Source organism: Aulonocara sp. 'chitande type north' Nkhata Bay, linkage group LG1 (genome assembly GCF_057382095.1).
Source record: "Aulonocara sp. 'chitande type north' Nkhata Bay isolate Kocher_YH1m ecotype deep benthic linkage group LG1, A_spYH_male_GT1.1, whole genome shotgun sequence".
In the NCBI taxonomy this organism is placed as follows: Eukaryota; Metazoa; Chordata; class Actinopteri; order Cichliformes; family Cichlidae; genus Aulonocara; species Aulonocara sp. 'chitande type north' Nkhata Bay.
In genome coordinates this window covers 20,157,084-20,181,550 of record NC_141344.1, presented here as the reverse complement: position 1 = coordinate 20,181,550, position 24,467 = coordinate 20,157,084, and the positions used below count along the sequence as shown (strand labels likewise).

General features: G+C 39.5%; 2 protein-coding genes and 1 long non-coding RNA gene across 9 annotated transcripts in view; 2 read left to right on the top strand and 1 right to left on the bottom strand.

The window, feature by feature from the left end:
• nfat5b (nuclear factor of activated T cells 5b) overlaps nt 1-6,562 on the top strand; it is a 40,381-nt gene extending 33,819 nt beyond the window's left edge. For 4 of the 6 annotated variants that reach the window (XM_086287633.1, XM_086287657.1, XM_086287617.1 and 1 more), the window contains 2 exons: nt 30-1,806; nt 2,727-6,562. In XM_086287633.1, coding sequence (XP_086143759.1) covers nt 30-1,806; nt 2,727-2,965 — 2,016 coding nt within the window. In that variant the 3' untranslated portion in view covers nt 2,966-6,562. The remainder of the gene's footprint in view (nt 1-29; nt 1,807-2,726) is intronic. The other 2 variants (XM_086287641.1, XM_086287625.1) reach the window with 1 other exon arrangement.
• LOC147339005 (uncharacterized) lies at nt 300-8,994 on the bottom strand. The gene is made up of 3 exons (XR_015128644.1): nt 8,568-8,994; nt 2,644-2,761; nt 300-398 (listed from the first exon to the last, which is right to left on the bottom strand). It is a non-coding gene; the product is annotated as an uncharacterized LOC147339005 (long non-coding RNA).
• On the top strand, nt 8,590-21,211 carry kars1 (lysyl-tRNA synthetase 1). 2 transcript variants are annotated; one of them, XM_086287663.1, is made up of 15 exons: nt 8,624-8,737; nt 9,450-9,608; nt 9,896-10,034; nt 10,149-10,314; nt 10,406-10,499; nt 10,836-11,022; nt 15,437-15,562; nt 15,725-15,844; nt 16,962-17,124; nt 17,430-17,603; nt 17,761-17,846; nt 17,931-18,016; nt 18,103-18,229; nt 18,353-18,496; nt 20,701-21,211. In XM_086287663.1, the coding sequence occupies exons 2-15, from the start codon at nt 9,478-9,480 to the stop codon at nt 20,773-20,775; spliced, it is 1,818 nt and encodes a 605-aa protein (XP_086143789.1). In that variant the 5' UTR covers nt 8,624-8,737; nt 9,450-9,477; the 3' UTR covers nt 20,776-21,211. The 2 variants fall into 2 exon arrangements, with proteins under 2 accessions (XP_086143794.1, XP_086143789.1); XM_086287668.1 differs by lacking the exon at nt 9,450-9,608 and having other exon boundaries at nt 8,590-8,737.
• The last annotated feature ends 3,256 nt before the right edge of the window (nt 21,212-24,467 follow it).

Here is a 24,467-nt window from a genome sequence, read left to right as displayed (position 1 = left end):
CTTTTGTGTTCTGTTTTGTGGGTTATCAGCAGACTGGTGATCTGTGCCCAGCCCAGCAGAACTCTGATATGACGGCAGGACATCTAAATAAAAACAGAGTATTCTCCAGCAACCTGTCTCAGCCTGCAGGTGATCCTGACAAAGGCCAGGCGCCTGTTTTTACCAGCGCTGAGCCCTTAAGCACCATCCAGAAGCAGGACATTGTTGCGGGCAGCTCGTTCTCTGTGCCTGCAGACTCTCTGCTTCAGCAAGGATCACAGCAGTTCCTTTTGGAGACCAGAGATGGCCTCAGGCAGGAGAGGCCAGGTGTCAGTTCTGGAGCTGTGGGAAGGTTGTGTGGGGAACCTGCATCTCAACCGCAGCAGCTGCCACTCTTTCCTCCAGATGAAGTAGCCCAGCTGGAAGAAGCAGTGAGACAACTAAAAGCCAAAGGATACTGTAACTTATCACTTCAATCTGACAACCCTATAACCAAACAGCAGCAGCAACACATCCAGCATCAGCAACAGATCCAAAAACAGCAAATTCAGCAGCAGCAACAGCAGCAGCAGGTTATGGAGAATCTGCAGCAGCAGCTGTTTCAGTCACAGATGCAGATGCACTGTGCCATGTTTCAGGATGCATCCCAGGCCAAGAATGGAGAGCTTCAGGTCTCATCACCAGGTGTGGTGACTAACCAGGGATCACTTTTCCAGCCGGACCAGCAACAGCAACAACAGCAACAACAACAGCAGCAGCAACAGCAGGCAGCTCTTTTTCAGCAGGCAAATGATCTTCTTTCTATCCAGACAAACTTCCTCCAGCAGACCCCATCTCACTCTTCACCACCGATGTTTCACAATCCCAGCACTCTGGCAGAAACGCAGGATCCACAGGGGGCGCTGTTTCAAAAAGCCTCCCAGGAACAGGTCCAGGCTGCACTCTTCCAAAGCACCATGACAGTGCTACAGTCTCCAGAGCAGCAAGCCTCATCCCCTGGACTCTTCCTCCCCCAGACCTCTATGTCCAATCAGCTTTCAAACAACAGTTCCCAGCAACAGCAGCAGCAACAGCAGCAGCAGCTGGCCTTCCTTAGCGCTTTACAATCTTCTTCCCCTGAACCACAGTCAGTATTTCAGACCCAGATCTCCCCCATCCAGCAGAGAAGCCCCATGGAGCAGGAGCAACCATCTCAGCCTCAACACCACACACAGCCAGCCCAGCAGGCCACCCTGTTTCAGAACATCTCCCCACATTCATCTACAAATTCACTTTCTCCAGGCCAGCAGCAGCAGCAACAGCAGGCTGGCTTGCTGTTTTGCAGCAACACACTTTCCACACCAGACCAGGGCTCTAGCATCCTTTTCAGTAACCAAGGCCAAATGCCTCCTTTGACCAACAACAGTCTAGTTTCTCAAGAGCCCCAAAACACCCCTCTGCCCTTTTCTCAAGCCAACATGGTGACGGTAACCCAGCAAGATCGCCCAGAACCCATGACCTTAGGGAACCCTACTGAACCACCACAGCAAGCCATGTTTCAGGAGCAACAACCTATGCAGCTGGGGAACAGCAGCAACAGAGAGGAGCAGCCTGTGGGTCTCTTCATGCCTCAGTCCACTATGGCCTCTCTGCAGGGGGGTCTGGCCGCTCAGGAGCTTGCACAATCAGCCGTGTTTGCCTCACAGAATGGCGTGGCAAACCTCCAGACAACTACGTCCTCCCCTGTTCAACAGCCAGGATCTCTGTTTCAAACAGCTGTGAGTGGGAGCGTCAACCAATCCAGCCAGCCTCAACAAGCTGGCCTCTTCCTTTTCGGTATCCAGAACGGTAAGGAATTTATTAGGCAAGTGCACGTTGTTGAAACTGCTGAAATGACTCAAAGTGAGAAGTGAGGAACAAGATTATCACTTAGTTACTTTTAGTTCACTCTGGTTGCTCTCATTAGAGTTGTTTCCAGATGCAGCAAACAGCTGTTTATGGCAAGAAAAGATACAGTTAGTAATTAGCTGGTAAACCTAAAGGAGTATTACATAGTCAAAAAGCCCATTTTTCTTCTTCATTATTTAGCAGAGCTAAAAAGAAGCTTCGTTGAGTGATGAGACTCACAACTTTGACTACTGAGCATTGCTTCGTATCTATTCAGTAGATTCACCACATCAACTTAAAGCGTGATAGAAAGTTAATGTGTTCATTGCATAGACAAGGGCTAGGCAACTCCAGGCTGTGTTGGATCAAGGACACATCTAAAACCTGCAGGACACCAGTACTCGAGGCCTGGACTTGCCTACCCCTGGCATAGACTGTATCTCTATGTATCACTACTTGTTTCTGCTGCCCTCAAGTGGCAAAAATGAGTTACTTCAGATTAAATTTCACATGTCTGTGAAATACCAGTATTAGAATTTATCCTTTTTATTTTTATTAATGTTCATCTTTAACATATTTGTAAAGTTGTTTTTTTTTTATCCCCATCCTTTAATTGTCCAATAAAAGAAAAACAAAACACAATTTTTAAGTCTGATTTATAGGTTGCAAATTGGCAAGAATTGAGTACAGTCAAATCTGGATTGTGAGGACTCATTATTGACAGTAAAGTAGTGTCTCCACTTTTCATTCAAATTTATGACCAAAGCATAAGTAATTAATAATCTGTTCACTGCTTACCTTATTCAAGGGCCTGTGGTTTGTTATTTTCTTGACTGTGGTTCCTGTTGAGTCATGAAGCTCTTTCTGTTCCTTCCTTGCAGAATGCGGCCAGTTGATGGAAACTCCTGGAAACACGCTGTCAGATCAGATAATAGCAATCAGCCAGTCTGGTCAGAACCAGAGAGAGAGTGAAGCGCACATCCAGTCCCTGCTCAGCCAGTCCCTCTCTCAGTCTGGCACTGTGCCGAACACCATGTCTGCCTCTCAGAACATGGAGAAGATTGACGATCTGCTGGTCAGCCTGCAGGAGCCGGGCAGCAACATAACTCGTTCCTACTAATTGAATGCAGGTTTATAACTTTTTCTTTCTTTAAAAAGTTTTATATGTGGAAAGATTGTAAAAATTTGTAGGTCCAAATATTGTCTCTTAGGAATTTTATGTAAGTTAAACCTTTAAAATTAACCCTCAGTGATGTGTTTATTTGTGGTCACTTCATGTTTTGTTTTTTTCTGAACTATATGCATATGATTTGGTCTTCTTTTAAGGGTGTGTTAGGAAAGAACAGTTAAGATGAGCTAAAGATTTTATAGTGATCATGAAGATAAAGTGGACAAATTAATATTCGGATAACTAAAAGAAATGAAACATAAACATCTCTAACTCAATGACTGAATGGCTGAAAATGGCAATGGACTCCAGAGAAGGAAACTTCCGTGAAACTTTGAAAGATGTTGAATTTAGACCTCGGGAAAGACACTAACCAGCAATCCTTGGAATTTGTTAGAGTTCTATCTGTAAGTAGAATTTCACTAATGTTATTTGCAGTATCTTTTAGTTCTTGTGGTGTTTTCACAAATCACATTCTTTTTTTTTTCCTTTTTTAAAAACTTTTGTATTTTGGTTGCACGGAGCATGGATTGTGTAACACAGTGAGAGGAGTGCGGTATGTAGGGGTTGAAGGGGTTTTAGTTCAAGGACCACATGAAATCAGTTTGATTTCATTTCAGTGGGTGTTAGGGCAGTTCAATCACTGAACTTCAACTTTAAAAAGTTTAATAAACATAAGTTAATGAATCCTCCATTTTTCAAAAAGAAAACAAGAACCAACAGTCTGAGATGTTTTTGGTTTAACCTCAGTGTAGCATGACAGGCCATGAGTTATTTCTTTTTCAAGAGGGAGTTGGTTTAGACAGCCACTCTCATTAGTTGGATGATTTTTAATTACTTTTAACTACTGCTATTAAAAAAAACAACAGACTGAAGAGACCACAGATTGTGCAAGTTCTACAGTTTGTTAAAGTCTTTGAGTGGGCTGAATTGGCTCCTCTGCCCTCATGTTTGACACCCCTGGTAGGTAGCTTCTGTTGAGTCATGTGATCCAACAGTGTAGAAAATGTGAAAGAAGGCTGGAGCAGGCAGAGAAATGAGAGACAAAGGACGAGCTGTAAAAACGAATACACACTAATCTTATGTAATATCGCAATTAAGTTTTGTTTGTTTGTGGGTAATATTTCATTGTTGTAGCAGCAAGCTTGCACCCGATAGTGTAAATAAATCCGCTTTAGTTGTCTTTGTCACAAAGTGACTTTGGTTTCATCGATGATGGAAGCTCAGATGCTCACTAGGTGTGCTGTACTTTTCTGTGTTATATTTTGCTGCAAATCAGTCTTGTCAAGGCCAGTTGAGTAGACTGATGATGTGAAACACACACCAGTCAGCCACAATAATAAAACCTTCAATAGTTTAATGCAGTTTATCGCCCCGCTGGGAGAACTTGGTTCCTGACATTCATGAGGATAACTGGACCTGTTGTTTGACCAGCGTAAATACAGCTCAAGGAACATCACGCTTCCCAGATCCCAGAGATGTCAAGCATCGACAGTTTGAGCTGGAACAAGCCTGGTCTACGGACTCCTCAATTTACTACCGACCAAGTCCAGAAGGATCCTCGCCACCAGAGATCAGGACTCCGCCAGAGGTGTTCTTGAGGGACCCATGCAATATTAGGAAGATGGGTTTTAATGTTGTGGCTGATCAGTGTCTTTTTGAGTATGAAATACTTTGCAGTATCCACCACAGTGTACAGGCTTTGTAATGACGGCGTGACAAAATTTAAGGCATTAAAAAAAAAAAAAATCATCACCAGGAGGCAGCAAGTTTGCCTGAAGCTGCCTCTTCTGCATTGTTTACAGTGAATATGAATATGGATCATAAAAACAAATTACCACGAGAGTCTGATTTAAGCCAGTATCGCTAAATGTGTCCAAATTAGTTACTGTATAACAAAAATGTTTTATAACAGTGTGAATTTTTGACATCTATGTTACAACTGTCACTGTTCATTCACAGAAAAAGCTAAAACATTATTAGTCCTTTATTTTATTTATCCAGGTAAAAATTCTCATTGAGATTAAAAATCTAATTTCCAAGAGAGACCTGGCATCGTACTAACATATTAGAATCCTAAAAGCTGTGCTGGAAAACTGGACAAATCAGGAAAAACTTACATTACCTGCATTAAAATGTTAAATGCTAACTTCAGATGACCTATATCTCGTATATGTACATGCACCTAGAGCAGAATATATTATATGTAGAATATATATATTATATTTTTATTGTGTGCTTTAGTGTCATTTTGTTGGTGTCATTCTGCGGCAGGCACGCATGAACAGGAGTAGTAGTCTTTTTTCTTTTTTTTTAAAGCCTTTCCAGCAGGTTATTAATGTGATTGATTCAGTGAATGTTGAAAAAGCAGCAGCATTCACTAATGCTACTGCACATCTCATCCAGGATAGTGTAGTAACATGCACGAATAGAGCCCGCTACGTATGTTTTCTTGTAAATGGATACTGTACAGTTTGGATACTGTACTGTACAGTTCATGTCGCCGTAAGCAGTTTGCCAGTGACCTCTGGACCAAAGGTTGACTCAAATCTTGCTCTGAATGAATCCAGGAATGATGGAAGGCCAGTTTTATGGCTCATGAGTTTTTATTCTCTTTTTACAGGCTTGCATTTTAGCTTTAAGATCAGCGTAGTTTTTTTTTTCTCTTCCTTTACAGAATTTACAGATTTTATTTTTAGATATTGTTCTACTGTTCACGCTTTCCCCCTCAATGTCATGTCTAATTTCCCTTTAAAGTGTGTGCACGAACAAGGTGCTGGTCTCTGATAGGATCGGCCCCGTTTTACGCCTCGTTGTTGCCGTGTTTTCTGTGTATAGTTTGTCAGAAGTACATCAACGCCGCTACATTTTATACGCTTTCAAATCTGATTTAGCTGTCGGTTAGGATGGAGACGATGTAAACAGGGCGTAAGTTGGAAGAGTTGGAGTGGTTTTTAAAGGGACCCGATTCCTGAAGAAAACCCGTCTTTGGAGAAAAGAGCTTTCTGAGACTGGCTTTCTTCAATTTGTGACTTTGTTTAATAACTAATATTTCCAGTGTTGAATATTTATGATTTAATTTCCTTTTGTTTGTAGATACTAATTCTTTTTTTTTTATCAGTTTAGTACTTGTGCCTCTTTTCAGAGAAGTATATCTTAATTTATTTGTGTGTTGGTTAGTCTCCAAATTGTAATCGCAGCTGTGTTTCTAACTTCGTGAATGACACAGTTCGTGATTCGGCAGCCACCCCCCAAAGAGACATGCACACATGCTGATACAGGCACCTTGCGATGGATATTTCCGTGCACAGTTCCTTCTGTGACTTGCAGAAGTTGTAGTTACACCTTTAAGCTGACGTCACATGTTTATTTATGGTTTGTAATTAGACCGAAGGTCCGATGTGACCAAATACTTAAAAACAGGGCAACAGTATTTTTACAATGAAAATCATCCTAAATGTGCATCATGGTTGTAAAAGTGTCATTTTGAGACACAGTGAATGAATGGTACACATAAGGGGGAGGTGATTACTTTTTTTTTTTTTGGGGGGGGGGGAGTAGTTTCCTCAGTTGTGTATATTATGTGTAATTGTTGATCAGATATGAGTGTGTTTCCCTCATTTACACCGTCGTGTATGGAAAACAAGAGGGAGGTTTTTGTTTTATTTTGAAAAAAGTTCTCGTTTTTCTCATTTTATTTAATTTTCTTTTTCAGTAGAACAAGATGTGGTTTTCTTTTATTATAACCTATTAATATTATGTCAGCAGAGTCACACACATTTTAGTTGTTTTGTGTTTTTGTTTTTTTTTTTTGTTGTTTTTTTTTTACCATATACACTGCTTAAAACACCCATAAAGATTGTACACGTGCCTTAACGAGATGTTGTAGCAACAGTCAGATTGACGTTTTACCATATCTGCTTGTTTAACACCTCGCTGGCCTTACCGGGGATGGTTAGTCCTTATTAAATAGAATGTTTCAAGCCATAACACTTTGAGTGCGCTTTAAGTGCTCGACAACAGTGACCAGATAAATGAGGTTGTGGTGGATTCATGTGTTGTGCAATTTGTGTCATATCTGACTTGTTTGTACTGAAGTACCCATTGCATTTATGTTGTTCGACACAGATGCAAAAAAGATTTTTCTCTGAAACTGCTATGCAGCTAATAAACCTTTTTAAATGTAGATCTATTACTTTTTGAACATATATTTTTCTATATAGCCTCTCCCATTTTTAGACTAAAGGAGAAACCAAAATAGATGTTCTTTGTTATTTACAATTTCTGCCTGGTTTTAATTCTGTTAGTCAAAATGCTAACTTTTCAGCAACAATTAAAGATGCTTTCTTGTGTTTTCGTTGAGACAAGGGTCACAAATGTGTGTTTTCTTTGTTCCCATCTTACTTAAAGGCTTTGTTAGGAGATGTGAGTCATACCTCCGTCTATACCAGTTGTTTACTGTGCAGTGGTTCCCTTTCTTCTGATGTCCCTCAGGGCATCCTGTTAAACAGGATGTAATTTTAATTGTCACGAGTCATTTTGCTCAGATCTGTCAGACCAGTAAAAGGTGGTGCACACTAGGTTTGTTCTGCAATTTGAAACGGTGTGGATAATTATCTTTGCCACAAATTCTCTACAAATTGTACTTTCCATTTCTCTGCCATATTTAAAGCCTAAGTGAACCACTCTTCTAGTAAACATCCGAAGGTGTAAAAATCTTCCTTTCTGTTTCTAACCATGTGAACAACTATCAAATCATCATTACCCAAAATATTAAAAAAACAAACAAACAAATAAATAACTTTTATATATCTGGCTTTTATTGGGACATTTTTACTCTTGCAATTAATTTTCTGTTAAACTTGCTGCTATCTGTAATAAATGTATTTACTTTAAGTTCTAGTTGGGTTTTTATTTCATTTTTCTGGTGTAAAACTATTACTTGGTTATGAGAGGAGGACACGACTTTTATTAGTTTTAGTTTATTATTTGGATGCCTTCTTAACACAAATTAGGTATTCCTAGTTTTGTGTTTGTTTTTCCACACTGGCTTTATGTAGATTATTTTCTGATGAAACATAGGATTATGTTTCAGAAAATAATAGTAGTATCATTTGGTATATTCTTACCAAAACACCCTTTTTTAATGAAATAAGTAGCAACAAAATATCAGATAAAGCAATCTGTAACTGAGAGTTAATTTATTTATTGCGCCTAATGGAATAAAGTCTGGCAAAATCGTTTTTAAACGTTTCTCCTAAGCGTAGGATGGAGGGAGAATAAACTGGACCTACCTTATTCCAGCTTTAAATGTGTTGAAAGATGATATCAATTAAACTACACGCATTCGTGCAGCATGAAGGCGACAACATACAAGTTATGAAACATTTCAGTTCATGTTAGATTTCAGAACATTTAGTAATATTAGTATGCAATTAAATCCCGATTTATGTATTGATTTATTAATAAATAAAATAGAATATAACAAAAAAAAAAACCAGCACTGACGATCTGTCAGCTCTCCACATTCAGCAGGCCGTAATTTGGGGCCCACCTTGTGACGTATCCTTGGACGTTTCAGTTTTCTGGTTTCCGTCAGTCCTTTGAACGCACCACTCAGTTCTCGCGTTTCTGCGGCGCACGCATGTCAGTTTCTCTTTCTGTGCGCTGCATCAAGAACATGGCAGACGTGAAGACGGTGGACGGAGACAAACTCAGCAAAAAGTGAGCTCATTCGTTTCTTCTTTCGCATTTTCACCGCTCTTTACCTCTATCGCTTTTGTCACATCGTCCAAGATTTTTTCCTTTCGACAGTTATGGCAGTTCCAGTTTGGCACCGCAAAACATCAGGTCAGAGCGTGAAAACGTAGTGAAGGTCCCGTATTGAGGCAACGTACTAGCCTACATACCCCAGAATTCAAGTCGTGTGTGTTTCTGGTAGTTGCAGTCCTAAATTTAATTTAAGACCAGTGGCGAAAGTGTCTCTTGTTGACGTGTGAAACTACAACATCCACAATACATTGTTAAACGACTTCGATACATCGTGCAATCGCGTGGGCGTCTTATATGTGCAGTTATAATTTTAGCGAATGATGGTTTATCGGGTGAAACTATGTATGCTGATTTGTTTATTTAGAAGGACGCTCTGTTTAATATAAAAAATCTTAAATAAAGCCAAGCGCATGTTACTTCGTTCTTCCAGATCATCTTTGTTTGCCAAGAGTAAAGCTGTAGAAAGTGAAACCAGAATCTAATTACAGGAAGTGTAAAGCTAATTATATAAAAATATATACTTGTTTACTTGTTTTGATCTTGGAGGGTCTTGCCAAATAGGAGGGTTCTATCAACCCCAGCAGGATGTAGTTTTGCCTGAAGGACAGGGCAGAGACAGCCTTCATATACTGTACACTGTCTTTGTATATGTCTATTTTCTCAGGTCTGTCTGCTGACTGTCGTAGTTCAGCATGCTGTGTCTGGTCAGGGCAGCCAGGCAGCAGCTGTGCCAAGCCTGTGGGGTCAGGGGACAGTGGTTAAAATATGCGCCCCCATGTACAGCTGCAAGCCCAGCTCAGAACCGCTGGAGAGGTGACAAAAGGTTGGTGGCTTTTCCATTCCAGTGCGGAAAACAACCAACCTTTTGTCATTAGAGCTGATGTGTTCGTCCGTTTTGCATGAATATTTGTTGTACCTCTCTGCTAGTAGAAAATCATGTTGTCCTTTTGTTTTGCTTTTATTTATTTTGGTTACAATAATAGAGTAGGTTATATGATGTGACTTTTTGGCTTTTTTGAATTCCAAAAGATATTTGTTTTTAGTTGCAAATGCATCATAAGGGCGAAATGTGGTATCCAACCACTGATTGCTGTTTTTGTTTTTATTCAGTGAGCTGAAGAGGCGAATGAAAGCAGAGAAAAAGGCAGCTGAGAAAGAAGCCAAGGTTAAAGAGCAGGTGGAGCAAAAAAAAGAATCAAATGACCAGGGAACAGAAAATGCCTTGGATGAGGAGACGCTTGACCCCAATGTGAGAGTTTTGCGTAGTTATTTTACCTCAGTGCATATATATATATATATATTAAACCCTTTTTAAAAACATATATTAACAACAAGAACATCTGTCTTTTCCCATGTAATACAGCAATACTTTAAGATCCGCACTCAGGCCATCCAGGAGTTGAAGGGCACAGCGGAGGACCCTTACCCACACAAGTATAATGTGGACCTGTCGCTTACAGAGTTCATTGAGAAATACAATCATCTACAGCCTGGAGACCAGCTGACAGATGTTGTTCTCAGTGTGTCAGGTAGTGAAAAGTGTTTACTATCTCTCTCTTTTTTTTTTCTGTGTGTTTGCACTTAATTGTAATTAATCCAAACTGAATATATGTTTGATAGGCCGCGTCCATGCTAAGAGGGCTTCAGGTGCCAAGCTGCTGTTCTATGACTTGCGAGGTGAAGGAGTCAAATTGCAAGTTATGGCAAATTCAAGGTACAGAAACAAAGTTGGGTTGTTTTTTTGTTTTGTTTTGTTTTTTTAGAAAACCCAAAGAGATTTCACCTCTTGACGCTGTGAATGACACACTCCCCATTTGGGAATTTGTTTTGGGTTTGCATGGATTGTGCAAAAGTAAATGTTACAGATTCATAATGATATATTTAAATTATAATGAGCTGATGATTTACCTTTTCATCAAGATTTCTTGATTATGTGATAATTATAAAATCTAAGGGAAAAAACTGCATTTACGTCTCCAAATAATGTTTCTCCTTACGAGGAAACTTCAAATTGTAGTGACTGATTTTCTGTGTTACCTTCTTTTTTCAGAAACTACAAGTCTGAGGAGGACTTTGTGGCTATCAACAACAAACTGCGCCGTGGTGACATCATTGGTGTCCGCGGTAACCCAGGAAAGACCAAGAAAGGGGAGCTGAGTATAATTCCCATTGAGATGACTCTACTGTCACCATGTTTGCACATGCTACCCCACCTCCACTTTGGTCTCAAAGACAAGGTAGTGACCAGCACACACTGTAGGGACAAAATTATTGGTCCATACCTCTTCATCTTTTAATTCATTTGTTTTCAGTCCCTTTACCACAGGCGCATGAAATATAACATCTAGCCAGGCAGGCTGCCAATTCAAGCGTGGTATTTTAATTGGATGCAGTCAGTTCTTGAAATTCATTCTGTCCCACATACAGTGGGGCAAAAAAGTATTTAGTCAGTCACCGATTGTGCAAGTTCCCCCACCTAAAATGATTACAGAGGTCAGTAATTTGCACCAGAGGTACACTTCAACTGTGAGAGACAGAATGTGAAAAAAAAAATCCATGAATCCACATGGTAGGATTTGTAAAGAATTTATTCGTAAATCAGGGTGGAAAATAAGTATTTGGTCAATAACAAAAATACAACTCAATACTTTGTAACATAACCTTTGTTGGCAATAACAGAGGTCAAACGTTTACTATAGGTCTTTACCAGGTTTGCACACACAGTAGCTGGTATTTTGGCCCATTCCTCCATGCAGATCTTCTCGAGAGCAGTGATGTTTTGGGGCTGTCGCCGAGCAACACGGACTTTCAACTCCCGCCACAGATTTTCTATGGGGTTGAGGTCTGGAGACTGGCTAGGCCACTCCAGGACTTTCAAATGCTTCTTACGGAGCCACTCCTTTGTTGCCCGGGCGGTGTGTTTTGGATCATTGTCATGTTGGAAGACCCAGCCTCGTTTCATCTTCAAAGTTCTCACTGATGGAAGGTGGTTTTGGCTCAAAATCTCACGATACATGGCCCCATTCATTCTGTCCTTAACACGGATCAGTCGTCCTGTCCCCTTGGCAGAAAAACAGCCCCATAGCATGATGTTTCCACCCCCATGCTTCACAGTAGGTATGGTGTTCTTGGGATGCAACTCAGTATTCTTCTTCCTCCAAACACGACGAGTTGAGTTTATACCAAAAAGTTCTACTTTGGTTTCATCTGACCACATGACATTCTCCCAATCCTCTGCTGTATCATCCATGTGCTCTCTGGCAAACTTCAGACGGGCCTGGACATGCACTGGCTTCAGCAGCGGAACACGTCTGGCACTGCGGGATTTGATTCCCTGCCGTTGTAGTGTGTTACTGATGGTGACCTTTGTTACTTTGGTCCCAGCTCTCTGCAGGTCATTCACCAGGTCCCCCCGTGTGGTTCTGGGATCTTTGCTCACCGTTCTCATGATCATTTTGACCCCACGGGATGAGATCTTGCGTGGAGCCCCAGATCGAGGGAGATTATCAGTGGTCTTGTATGTCTTCCATTTTCTGATGATTGCTCCCACAGTTGATTTTTTTCACACCAAGCTGCTTGCCTATTGTAGATTCACTCTTCCCAGTCTGGTGCAGGTCTACAATACTTTTCCTGGTGTCCTTCGAAAGCTCTTTGGTCTTGGCCATGGCGGAGTTTGGAGTCTGACTGTTTGAGGCTGTGGACAGGTGTCTTTTACACAGATGATGAGTTCAAACAGGTGCCATTCATACAGGTAACGAGTGGGGGATAGAAAAGCTTCTTACAGAAGACGTTACAGGTCTGTGAGAGCCAGAGATTTTCCTTGTTTGAGGTGACCAAATACTTATTTTCCACCCTAATTTACGAATAAATTCTTTACAAATCCTACCATGTGAATTCATGGATTTTTTTTTTTTTTTCACATTCTGTCTCTCACAGTTGAAGTGTACCTCTGGTGCAAATTACTGACCTCTGTCATCATTTTAAGTGGGGGAACTTGCACAATCGGTGGCTGACTAAATACTTTTTTGCTCCACTGTATGTCACAGTCACCTATTAGTGGTATTATTCGTAAAGCAGAAGCATTTCAGCACTATAGCAAGTCGCCCCACAGAAGTGCTGAGGTGCATATTGTATTTGTAAGTCACAAATGCTTTGTTTACTCAGTAACCGGTGAGTTCCAAACCTTCTCTGGTATTAATATCAGCACAAAAATTGTTTGCCAAGAGCTTCATGCCATGGGATTGCATGAGAGAGCAGCTCCTGTAGCTGTAATGTGTAGGTGGTCCAGTACTTTTCTTCAGGTTGTATATTAAGGCAGTGTTAGTGAAACTAAACGGTACTTTTGTCGTCTCTTTCTTAAAGGAACTAAATCATTTATAAATGGGAGTGCTACCCAATTTAAAAGGTTAGCTTTAACAGCCAAGGCATTCATTCTTCAATTTCACGATGTGCTCTGCTTCAAGGCAGCGACAAAGTGCAAATGACACAAGCTAGAAAAATGTTCTACTTTACAAGGCTTAAATGTTACTGTGTTTCTCCAGTGTAGACCTTTTTTCACAGTAGATGTTACGACTTTTAAAGACAATAGTATCATTCACTGCAGCATAGTCATGTGCCACTTTCTTTACCTGCACTGCAAGTGTTGCACACTTGGACAAATGACACTTCCAGGCGTGCATGAGTTCAGAATCGTTCTCTTTACTTGCTCATTTGCAACTGCAAATACAAAACACAAGCACTTCAGTTCAGCGTAGCTGCGCTCTGCAGGCTATCTGTGCAGTAGAACACACACGACCATTTTACATATAACTACTGAACACGTGTTAACAAAGTACTCATTTACTCAGTATTTTCCCACCAATGTTCATATTACAATATTCTGCACACTCGTATGCTCCTCCAACTAGTATTGTTGCGCATGGAGACTACCCTCTCGATCCCCTCATTACATCATTTGCGATGTGACATCCCGTTTAACACCAGTTCGGGTACATCATGTAAATCACAAACTTCGACATTAGCGTTGTGTTCCATTAATGACAGTACCTTACTCTAATACATTTCTCATACGTCAACATCATTCTGTTTTTCAACACATAACTTGTGCTCACCTGCAAATACAAAACACAAGCACTTCAGTTCAGCGTAGCTGCGCTCTGCAGGCTATCTGTGCAGTAGAACACACAGGACCCCAAGGCTGCCCGATTCAGTGCCTGCGTGAGCCCAAAGCTGCCCGATTCAGTGCCTGCGTGAGCACCACCCGTGGGAATCATCATTGATCAGAGTATCCTAGCTATATTGCCAGTTATCACAGTATGTGTCAGAAATAGTAATACAGAACTGAACGCATAACATAACAATGATAAGAATGCATGAGATTATGGAGGGGGGGCAATATCTATTACAATACTTCCATCTGTGCCCACCCATTACATGAGTCCCACACTAGTCTAGCAGCATTTGAGTTGTTTGTCTTAGTCTTATGATATTTATTCAGTGACAGTTAAGGATCACTTTTGTGTTCACTAACCAGCTTTGGCTGCAGTGTCCAATAAGCAGAAAGCTTTTACAGAGGAGCTAATATTGCTGTGAATGTAGACTTTAGCCTCTGTTAAGAGGAGGGAAACAAATATATCTGCTGTTAGAACTGCAGTAATCAGTATTGGGCTACAACAGTTCATCAACTAACTAGTTTCTTTTTTAATTCTCACAGCAAACATTTTGTTCAATGCTCTATTTAATCCACAGCTCTGTAGTGCGCAGTTGCAGCTGAAATAGACCTGCAGTAGAAATGTATTTAGGAGCAGCTTGTGAATAAAAGGTATGATGACGATGATGCTGCCATGGTTTAATATTAATAATGGACTCCCTTACTGAGAGGGTGACCTCAGATGGAGCGAAAAACAGCAGCACTTGTTACTATAACAACCATTAAAACTTTTACTAGAAAAAAAGCTGGCAAGAGTCCTTAAACAAACCACCTCTTCAGCAAGACCCAACGTGGAGAAAAGTGAACTTCAGTGTAGCTGCTGCCATCCACTGCCGTTTGTTTGATACAGCAAAACTATAAAACTGCAGAAGGTAAAATAAGAGCATATCTGTGCAGATGAACTGCTAACTTACTCTGATATAATCTTTAGGCATGCTTTCTGTTTGAGTGATACCTGCAGAAGACAGGGCTGAATCTGGTCTGTTTTCTTCCACAGGCCAGTAAAAGTAAAACTCTGCACCACTGACCCAGTGCTGTTAGGCAGAACTTATTATTAACTCCAGTTCAGACCTGCACCATTAGAACATGTTTTTGCAGCACAGGACAAAACCCAGTTCTAAGGATGCTGATGTGCTTTCTTTTATTCATTGCACTCTGACAGACACTCAGTCATTCACACAAAACACGTCCACATGAACAAACACCTAATCTAGTGAAGGCTGTTTTAATTTATGCCTTAGCTTAGATTAAATGCAATGAAAGTTGTTGTTTTTTTTATTTTTTATTTTTTGGCAGATGTTGTAGTTCCAATTAAACCACTAGAAATATTGCCAGTTTTGAAATGTAAAATGATGGGCAGTTCATTTTAAAAGACCTTTTTTTTTCCCTCTCTCTTTTGAATAATGAATGTATTTTCCCAATGTGAATTCCTTCACTCAAAGGAAACGCGATTCCGCCAGCGCTACTTGGATCTGATTCTCAATGACTACGTGAGGCAGAAGTTTATAACTCGCGCCAAAATCATCACATATCTACGCAGCTTCCTAGACCAGTTGGGATTTTTGGAGGTAAGTTGGATTTGAACATATACCTAACTAATCTGTGTTTGTCTGTTTGTTTTTTGGTGTGTGGATTTTATAAAATAATGTTCTAATAGTTTGTATATTTGTTTAAACATATTGTAAGTTTAAATCTGCCGTGCTGATTCATGTTTTATTTTTCTGCTTCAGATTGAGACGCCAATGATGAACATTATTCCTGGTGGTGCAGTGGCCCGCCCATTCGTTACTTATCATAATGACCTGGACATGAACCTGTATATGAGGATTGCTCCTGAGCTCTACCACAAGGTAATGTGCTATCCCAGAGTCATCCATGTATGTCATGCTCCTCTGTAATTGTTATGAAATTATTATGAAATGCATCTGTCAGATGTGTTGCACTAACTCTTTACAGCGTGACAACTGATGTGATGGAAGAGATTTACAGTTTATTTCAACCCTGGACTCTCACTACACCTTACCACTAATAATCACTAATACTCTGAATCATTTTATTGATCTTGAGTAGATAGACTTCTGCTTACTATTAAATGTATTTGTTATACACTCACTGGACACTTTATTAGGTACACCTTGCTAGTACTGAGTTAGACCCTCTTTTCCCTTCTGAACTGCCTTAATCCTTCGTGGCTTAGATTCAATTAAGGATTAAGGTCCTGGAAACATTCCTCAGCAATTTTTGCACATCATTGATGTGAATCTTCCATTTCATCACATCTCAAAGTTGCTCTCTCACATTGAGATCTGGTGACTGTGGAGGCCATTTGACTACAGTGAACTTATTGTCATGTTCAAGAAACTAGTTTGAGATGACTTGAGCTTTGTGACATGGCATGTTACCACCAGTGGATGGGTACATTCTGGTAATAGGTAGGCAGTAGCATGTTGCTCAATTGCTGCTAAGGGACCCAAAGTGTACCCCTAAACCACCACCAGCAGTCTAATGGCTTCATGCTTTCGTGTTGTTTGTGCCTAATTCTGCAACTAACTTGTATTGAATTGTAGCATGTGGTCTTCTGTAGCCCATGTTGTCTGTTCAGAGATGCAGTTCTGCATACCTTGGCATATTGGTTATTCTAAGTGGTTATTTGAGTTAACTGTTACCTCCTCTCAGTTCGAAGCAGTCTGACCATTCTCCTCTGACATCATCAAGGCAAGTTTGACCAGAAAACTATAAACCATAGAGATGGTTGTGTGGGAAAATCCCAGTCGATCAGCAGTTTCTGAAGACACGAGTTACTGCCATGTGATGAGAATTTCCCGGTTCTGCGATACCTAAAGCACATCTGATCTTAATCAGTTTTTTTGATGTTCTAGTAAATTGGGTGAACCACTCAAAACTCTTAACCTGTATTTTTCTACCATAACTGAATTATATACACTGTCCATCATATGTTTCCCACAGATGCTCGTAGTCGGTGGCATAGACAGAGTGTACGAGGTTGGCCGTCAGTTCAGGAATGAAGGCATTGATCTCACTCATAATCCAGAGTTCACCACCTGTGAATTCTATATGGCATATGCTGATTACAATGACTTGATGGAAATCACGGAGAAACTACTCTCAGGTAAGTAGAGACTACATCGCGGCCATGTTATTTCATTGGTCAGTGAGAGTTTTCTTTCACACACAGTTATGACATTATGAGCTGTAACTCAGATTACCTCCTGATAAATTGAGTTGCATTAGAATATGTGACTTGATTTAAAACCTAAATGGGATTCGTGATTTGCTATTTGGCCAATGACAGTATAGAAAGCAGTCTTTGAAGCACAATGATGATGTTCTAAATGGCTTCATGAAAACTGATGTTAAGTTGATCAGAGCTTTCTCCTCAGGGTCTTTTCAGTTTTGTCACTTTGTTTGCTGCAGGAATGGTGAAGCACATCACTGGAGGATACAAGGTGACTTATCACCCTGATGGTCCAGAGGGACAGGCCTATGAGATCGACTTCACGCCACCATTCAAAAGAGTGAGCATGACTCATGACCTGGAGAAAATTATGGGAGTGAAGTTCCCTCCTGCTGACAGCTATGACAGTGATGGTAAGAATCTGTGAAATCTATAACAGACACTTCACATGTGAAAAATTACTGCTTCAGAAAAATGACTTCATCATCCTTACAATAGTTGATCATTAGGAAATATGTGTATTATTCTCTTGCAGTCATTTTTTTCCTTTTACTGTTTTCCCTTTTTTAGAGACACGTAAATTCTTTGACGACCTGTGTGCCCAGAAAGGAGTTGAATGTCCTCCACCCAGGACCACTGCCCGTCTCCTTGACAAGGTGGTTTATAAATTTACTTAACCTGTTATTCTTCTTTTTTTCCTCCGTTGAATCTGACTTGCTAATGGCTTTTTACCCCCACAGTTGGTTGGAGACTTCCTAGAGGTCACTTGTATCAACCCAACATTCATCTGTGATCACCCACAAATCATGAGCCCTTTAGCAAAATGGTGAGAAATGCTATCTTTAGCCTTCATATTTATTTAAAATGGCAATGTTCAGATTTATACTGACACTTCTGACCCTTCTGTTACAGGCACAGAACCCAGAAAGGGCTAACTGAGCGTTTCGAGCTCTTTGTGATGAAGAAAGAAATCTGCAATGCTTACACTGAGCTGAATGATCCGATTAGACAGAGGGAACTGTTTGAGCAGCAAGCCAAGGTGTGTTTAAAGGATAATATGACCTGTTTCACTTCTACTTCAGTGCACTGTCCTGTTCCTGGTGTTCTGTCTTTATGCTGTGATGGTATTGCATGTCAGTGATTTGAGGTGGATCTTTTTCAGGCCAAAGCTGAAGGGGATGATGAAGCCATGTTCATCGATGAGACCTTCTGCACAGCTCTGGAATATGGTCTGCCACCAACTGCCGGATGGGGCATGGGCATCGATCGTCTCACCATGTTCCTCACAGACTCCAACAACATCAAGGTAAATTAAAGTCCTCATGGTGAGGATTAGAGATGTTCTGCTGCCTATTTTCCTAAACCAGGGGAAAAATTAGACTAACCAATTAGTCTTAAACTTAAAAAAACAAAAATTTGCAAACCGTTTAATGTCAGAAACTTTGTTAACAAAGTAATTAATTATTTAATCATGCTCGGCAATATTAAATTATGCTGCTTAACTGTGCGGCACCTCGCATCGTGCATTATGAACATCACATATTATAATCTAGACAAAGAAGAAGAAAAACACTTAAAGCAATGTCAAATATAATATGAAAACATGATACTACAAAAATGTTCATGTATTATTAAAATATGTAAAATTTACCATCCCAAAACCTAAAAAAAACTGTGACTGAAAAGTGTTATGTCGTGCATTATGAATTAGGCATGCTGTTCGAAAATTCACGAAAACCACTTAAAACCACTCATAAATTATCCATTTTCTTTCGTGAAGTTGGGTCACGGGGGCAGCAGCTTAAGCAAAGAAGCCCAGACCTCCCTTTCGCCAGCCACCTCCTCCAACTTATCCGGGGAAATAATAAGGCGTTTCCAGGCCAGCCGATAGATATATTCACTCCAGCAGCACCTGTGTGTACTCCAGGGCCACCTCCCAGTAGGACGTGCCTGGTCTCGACACCCTACCCCGTAGGCGCTCACCTATGCCATCTGGTGGCAGATAGGACACAACTATTTACCAACATTTGGTATCAATTTAAATGTAAAGCAGTTAGATTAAACAACAAATACATCTGGTTCTGACTAGTGACAATAGCAACGATGGCTAGTCGGCTAGTCACTCACATCCCTAATGGGGATGCCCAATTTACTGCTGTTCTGAGGTGTTCAATAGGTTTAGGTTTATGTTTATATTTATATGCTGTTTTTTGCTGTCAGGATCAAACTAAAAATTTCATCTGTTCCAACTTCAACAGGTGAATCATTCTTAGTTCTGCCAATGGTTTCTTCTCTAATGAAATTTCTCTATTTTTTTTTTTTTGTGAAAAATTCCACTTTTTCTTTTTTTATTATTGCATTCAACCAGTTTTAAATTAATTTACATTTGGTGTTAGAGTTGGTACCCTCACTGTTTCTCCTGGAGCAGAATAATCACAGGTGTATGTTTTTATTACCCATAGAGTGGCTGACAAATGCATTAGACACATCTTACAAAAGCTTGTTTAAAACTAAAAATTTCTATCATGTATTTCACAAATAACAAATTGAATTTATAACTGAATTTGAGGACTGGAAATGAATTAACATCCAAAAAAGGAAACTGATTTTTTTTTTCATTCATGGATTCAAGTAAATACCTGTAATTTGGCATCTCAGTCAAAAAAATAAAAATATGCTTATTTGTAAAATAATAAATATTAAAATTCATGGCTCCAGTTTGTTCAGTTCAGTTTTGTTTATATAAACTAAATCACAGCAAACGGTCCCCTGAAGATGCTTTACATTGACGTAATACAGAGAAAAAGTACAGGATAACAACAGTAATTATATTTTACCATTAAAAATAGTTTTGATAAACCATACTTGATAAATTTGTTAAGTACTGTACATTTGACGAAGAGAACTTACATTATAGGTTCATGTTTTTATAAACTTGGCTATTTTAGTTTTGCTAAATGTATTTATTTTTATTTACCCTGGCTAATTTCGTATTTTTCTGATGCTAGGTGTCTTGGTCTTTTAAATCTTAATCCTTGCTCGTAATCATGTTACGTTAAAGGATGAGCCAGGGTTGCTTTTATTAGGGATGCTCCTGATGACTAATATCTAGTCATTTAAATTAGAGGGGGGGAAAAACATGATCATCGACTAACGTGTTCAGAAAACATTTAAAACTGAATACACTTTAAATGCACAAGTGAAAGATTGGCCAAATTGTTGTTTAGTGTGTGGTTAATGGTAGTTACTGAGACTACATTAAAATTATTCCCCAAAAATCAGTTTGTAGCCTAACTATGTAAGACAAAATGGTGCCTTTCTTGACTTGTATGTTTAGACTAAACTGCCCCAGAAAAGCACAGAATTGGAGAACTACCAAGAATAATGGGTTAATGAGAAGCTACTGTATGAACAAAACAAACGAGCTGCTAACGTCTGCCGGGCAGTTGTTATATCTTTGTGTCATGAAAAAGAATTCTCTGCTAACATTTTGTTTTTTCACCTTCACAGGAGGTGTTGCTGTTCCCAGCCATGAAGCCTGATGACAATAAGACAGCAGCGCCATCAGAGGGCACCTCTGTCTAATAACATGACCTCGGACCTCTCCTGCTATCACACCTTTGCAGGAGTCGGCATGAAGAAGAAGAATGAGCCTTTACCTCATTGTTGTCATCAGTGGAGTTTCTGGGTCTTGTGTTTTATCAATGTTAGTTTGTCAAATGATTGATAATTTCTGTCAGTAAGGAAAATCATCAGGTCTCAAATACACGTTTTGGATTTTCTGGGTTTTTTGTTTGTTTTTTATTCCATACACTTTCGCAATCCTGTCTGATCAAAATATACTTTGAGCTATTTAAAGGGATGCTTTAGGGTACAGCATATAATAACAATGTTCAAGACCCTCTAATACTCAAGTCTTTTTACCAGGTCTACTTAAAATCCTTGTCTACGTTTTTCAAGTTGGACTCCACAATAATCCTTTGCCAAGAGGTTTGAATAAAGTTCATATAAAGTAAACTGATTTCTTAAGTCTTGTGTATGTGTTTATTTTATTTATTTATTTTTTAACAAGAATAAACCTGTGCTCATAGTTTGACATTTGAATTTATACATTTGTTTAATATCAAGGCTCCTAAAATGTGGTATATTTAACTTTTTAATGTTTGGTTTTTCACTATAGCATAATTTGGCAAGTGAAAATGGATGGTAGGATTTAATTATGAGGGATTATTATTTTCAGTATTCATAAAATTTGACCTAGTAACTCAATGAACCGCGTCTGAAAATTGAAACGCAAATAATCTCTTTTTCATAAAGAATGTACTCATTAACCCAACCCAGTAAGTGACACCAATGGAATCACAAATATTAGTCCATACAAAGCACTGTAGCAAACAATGAAAAGTTCAAATCCACTAATGAGCCTAACTGCATCTACTGGTGTGGTTATTCCCAAAAGTGTCTGTCATTGTGTTTGTGTAAACCACTTAGCTTTTGCTCTTTAAAAGAATCTCCAAAAGTTGATTCTGTTCATCTGGACGTAGCATTTTCAGTGGGAGAAATGTTTCCTCACTCATCCAAGTGACTTCAGTCTCAGCTGACTGCAGGTTTCCCCAAATTTATAAACAGTACATTTGTATAATAACTGAAACCAGCCCACTGAAGGAACAATGGGCTGGGAGGTCACCTTCATCATAATTATGCAAATTCTCATGACCATTGATCAACAACCACTGATCAAAGACCACTGATCAATGGCCATGAGTCCCATTCACAGAGAGTTGGGGAATGGCTGCAATCACAGCATTGTAAGATGGTGAAAGATGTACCCTTAGGCCCCCTCCTCGATTCAGAGATGGTCTTTCCCTTTTCACGTAAATGGCCTCCTTGACTCCGCACTCAAACCAGCGTTCCTCCAGGATTTGTACATCCTCATCATTGAAAGAGTGTCCACTGGCCAGTAGGTGTAAATAGACTGCAGAGTCCCGGCCTGACGAGGTGGCTCTTCTGTGTTGTGCCATCTGCTTCGCCAGAGGTTGTTTGGTTTCTCTGATGTATAAATCTTGGCACTTAACAGCGTACACTATGTTACTCTGTTTGTGTCGGGACACCCGATCCTTGGGGTGGACCAATTTTTGACGCAGCGTGTTTTGGGGTTTAAAAGCCACAGAGGCCCAGTGTTTAGAAAAAATGCATCTCAACTGAGTGGTCTTTGATCAGTGGGCCTTGATCAGTGGTTGTTGATCAATGGTTATGAGAATTTGCATAATTATGATGAAGGTGACCTCCCAGCCCACTGTTCCTTCAGTGAGCTAGTTTCAGTCATTATGCAAATGTACGTTTATGTTGACCTGCAGTCAGCTGAGACTGAAGAAGTCACTTGGATGAGTGAGGAAACGTTTCACCCACTGAAAACGCTACGTCCAGATGAACAGAATCAACTTTTGGAGATTTACTTACCTGGATGATTGAGAATGCATCAAGACTCTTTAAAAGAACATTTTAAATATTTGTTTACATGCAAGAAAAGTTAGGAAATTTAAAATAAACGGTTTTGGAGGAAGGTTGGATATTGTTTCTCAATCACTTTGTCTCCCTTTTGGAGCATCAAGTGTATATACCCTACTATCTTGTTTTCAGAGTATTTTGTGTTGTTGCTCTTGGCTTTAAAAAAAAGTCCCTTTTCATGGTAGATTCAATCACCGGAGCTCTGTGTATGATCAATTTCATTTTAAGTGTCACCAAGCATTGGCTGGAGAGGGTAAAAACTCTTCTAGCTTGTGCCTTTTGAAAGTTTAAGATTAAGTTTACCTTCAAGGGCAAAAACAAGGCCCTGCTCTGTTTTTCTCACAAACAGCTCTGAGTCAAGAACCAATGACTTTTAATCTCTGTCACCCAGACTGTGGTCAAGAGCCAGAGGTTTCTGCAGTTGGGAGCTGTCAGTATTGAAGAAGAAAGCATTTTTTCCACTCCCATAATGTCCTGCTTAAACAAACTAGGCCTGCTCATACATTTAAGGTACGCCTTGATGTCCCCAACAACACTTCTGATCCAGAAGTGTTATTTATTTTATTTATGCTTTTAAAGTCAAAGTGCTCACATGCAAATAGAGAATCAGCAGTTGTTTCTGGACCAGTTGAGCTCCGGTGTAGGTTGAGCCTCAGCATCAGCTTGACAACCAGATCACTAATCTTTTCCCTACAAGCCAGTGCAGTGATGCCAGAGTTATGTTCATACATCAGACACTGAGACACCACAGCCTTCACAGCTGCACAGTCCCAGCAGCAGTTTTTCATTTTTTTATTGAGTAATTCTGTTTATACCACTGCTTTATATACTACCAAAGAAACTACAAAATCATTTTATTATTCTCTGTAGTCATGTTAAAAAAACAAAACAACAAAAAAACAAAACCTTTCTCCATAAAATGTACAAAGCAGTTGCAGGAGCAAACCTGTGTATAGTTTAAATGTAAACAGCTCATCATAAATTCATGCTGCACTCACAGGAAACAGAATCCACATAAGTGGACTGTTTCACTGAGATTTGCACAGCTGACGAGTATCAACCTTTATATGGAAAATTAGTTTTTTTTCATCAGGCAAAAGGTACTTTTGTTTGATTAGAAACATAGATTTTTGCCCATTGGATGAGCGCATTAATAGGAACAGTATAGTATAACTTATTACATTTATTTAAGTACTTTACTAAAGTACAGGTTAAATGTACCTGCACTTTATTTAGTATAAGTACATTTGCTTCTTCTCTAACATACTTTGTATGTAAATAGAGTACTTTGCGCACCATACTATTTATTTTACAGAATAAGTTACTTATTACTTTGCAGACAAACCGCAATTGCACAGATCAATCTACCCAGCAATACACGAGTAATTCAAACCGTCAGCAGCTGCAATGATCCAATAACGCATGAATCTGTTAAAAGTGTATTACTGGATTACTTGTTTTACAAAGTGGCAAGAAATATTTAAAATAAATGAAGAAATGCTTTATACTCAAGCAAAAATGTTATAATCATACTTCGGCTTTACAATCAAAATATATTTACACTTTTGTGAAGCACAACTTTTTTATGTAATAAATTTGTAAGACATAAGGAGCCTGATATTTTCTAGCATGTGATCACAATTCCCAGATAGCACTCATTGTTGTAGTTAGTTAATTTCAATAACAGGTGTTTAAAGTAATTTATAAATAAAATTTTAGTAAATATAAAAAGAAAACGTGTTTTTTTCACGGACTTGTTTCATGGACAT

Excerpts from the sequence above, each read along its gene's own strand:
- kars1 (XM_086287663.1), top strand. The coding sequence starts at position 9,478 with ATGCTGTGTCTGGTCAGGGCAGCCAGGCAGCAGCTGTGCCAAGCCTGT. Across the intron at positions 11,023-15,436 it reads ACTTTGGTCTCAAAGACAAG|GAAACGCGATTCCGCCAGCG; the intron begins GTAGTGACCAGC and ends CTTCACTCAAAG. Across the intron at positions 18,017-18,102 it reads ATGAGCCCTTTAGCAAAATG|GCACAGAACCCAGAAAGGGC; the intron begins GTGAGAAATGCT and ends CTTCTGTTACAG.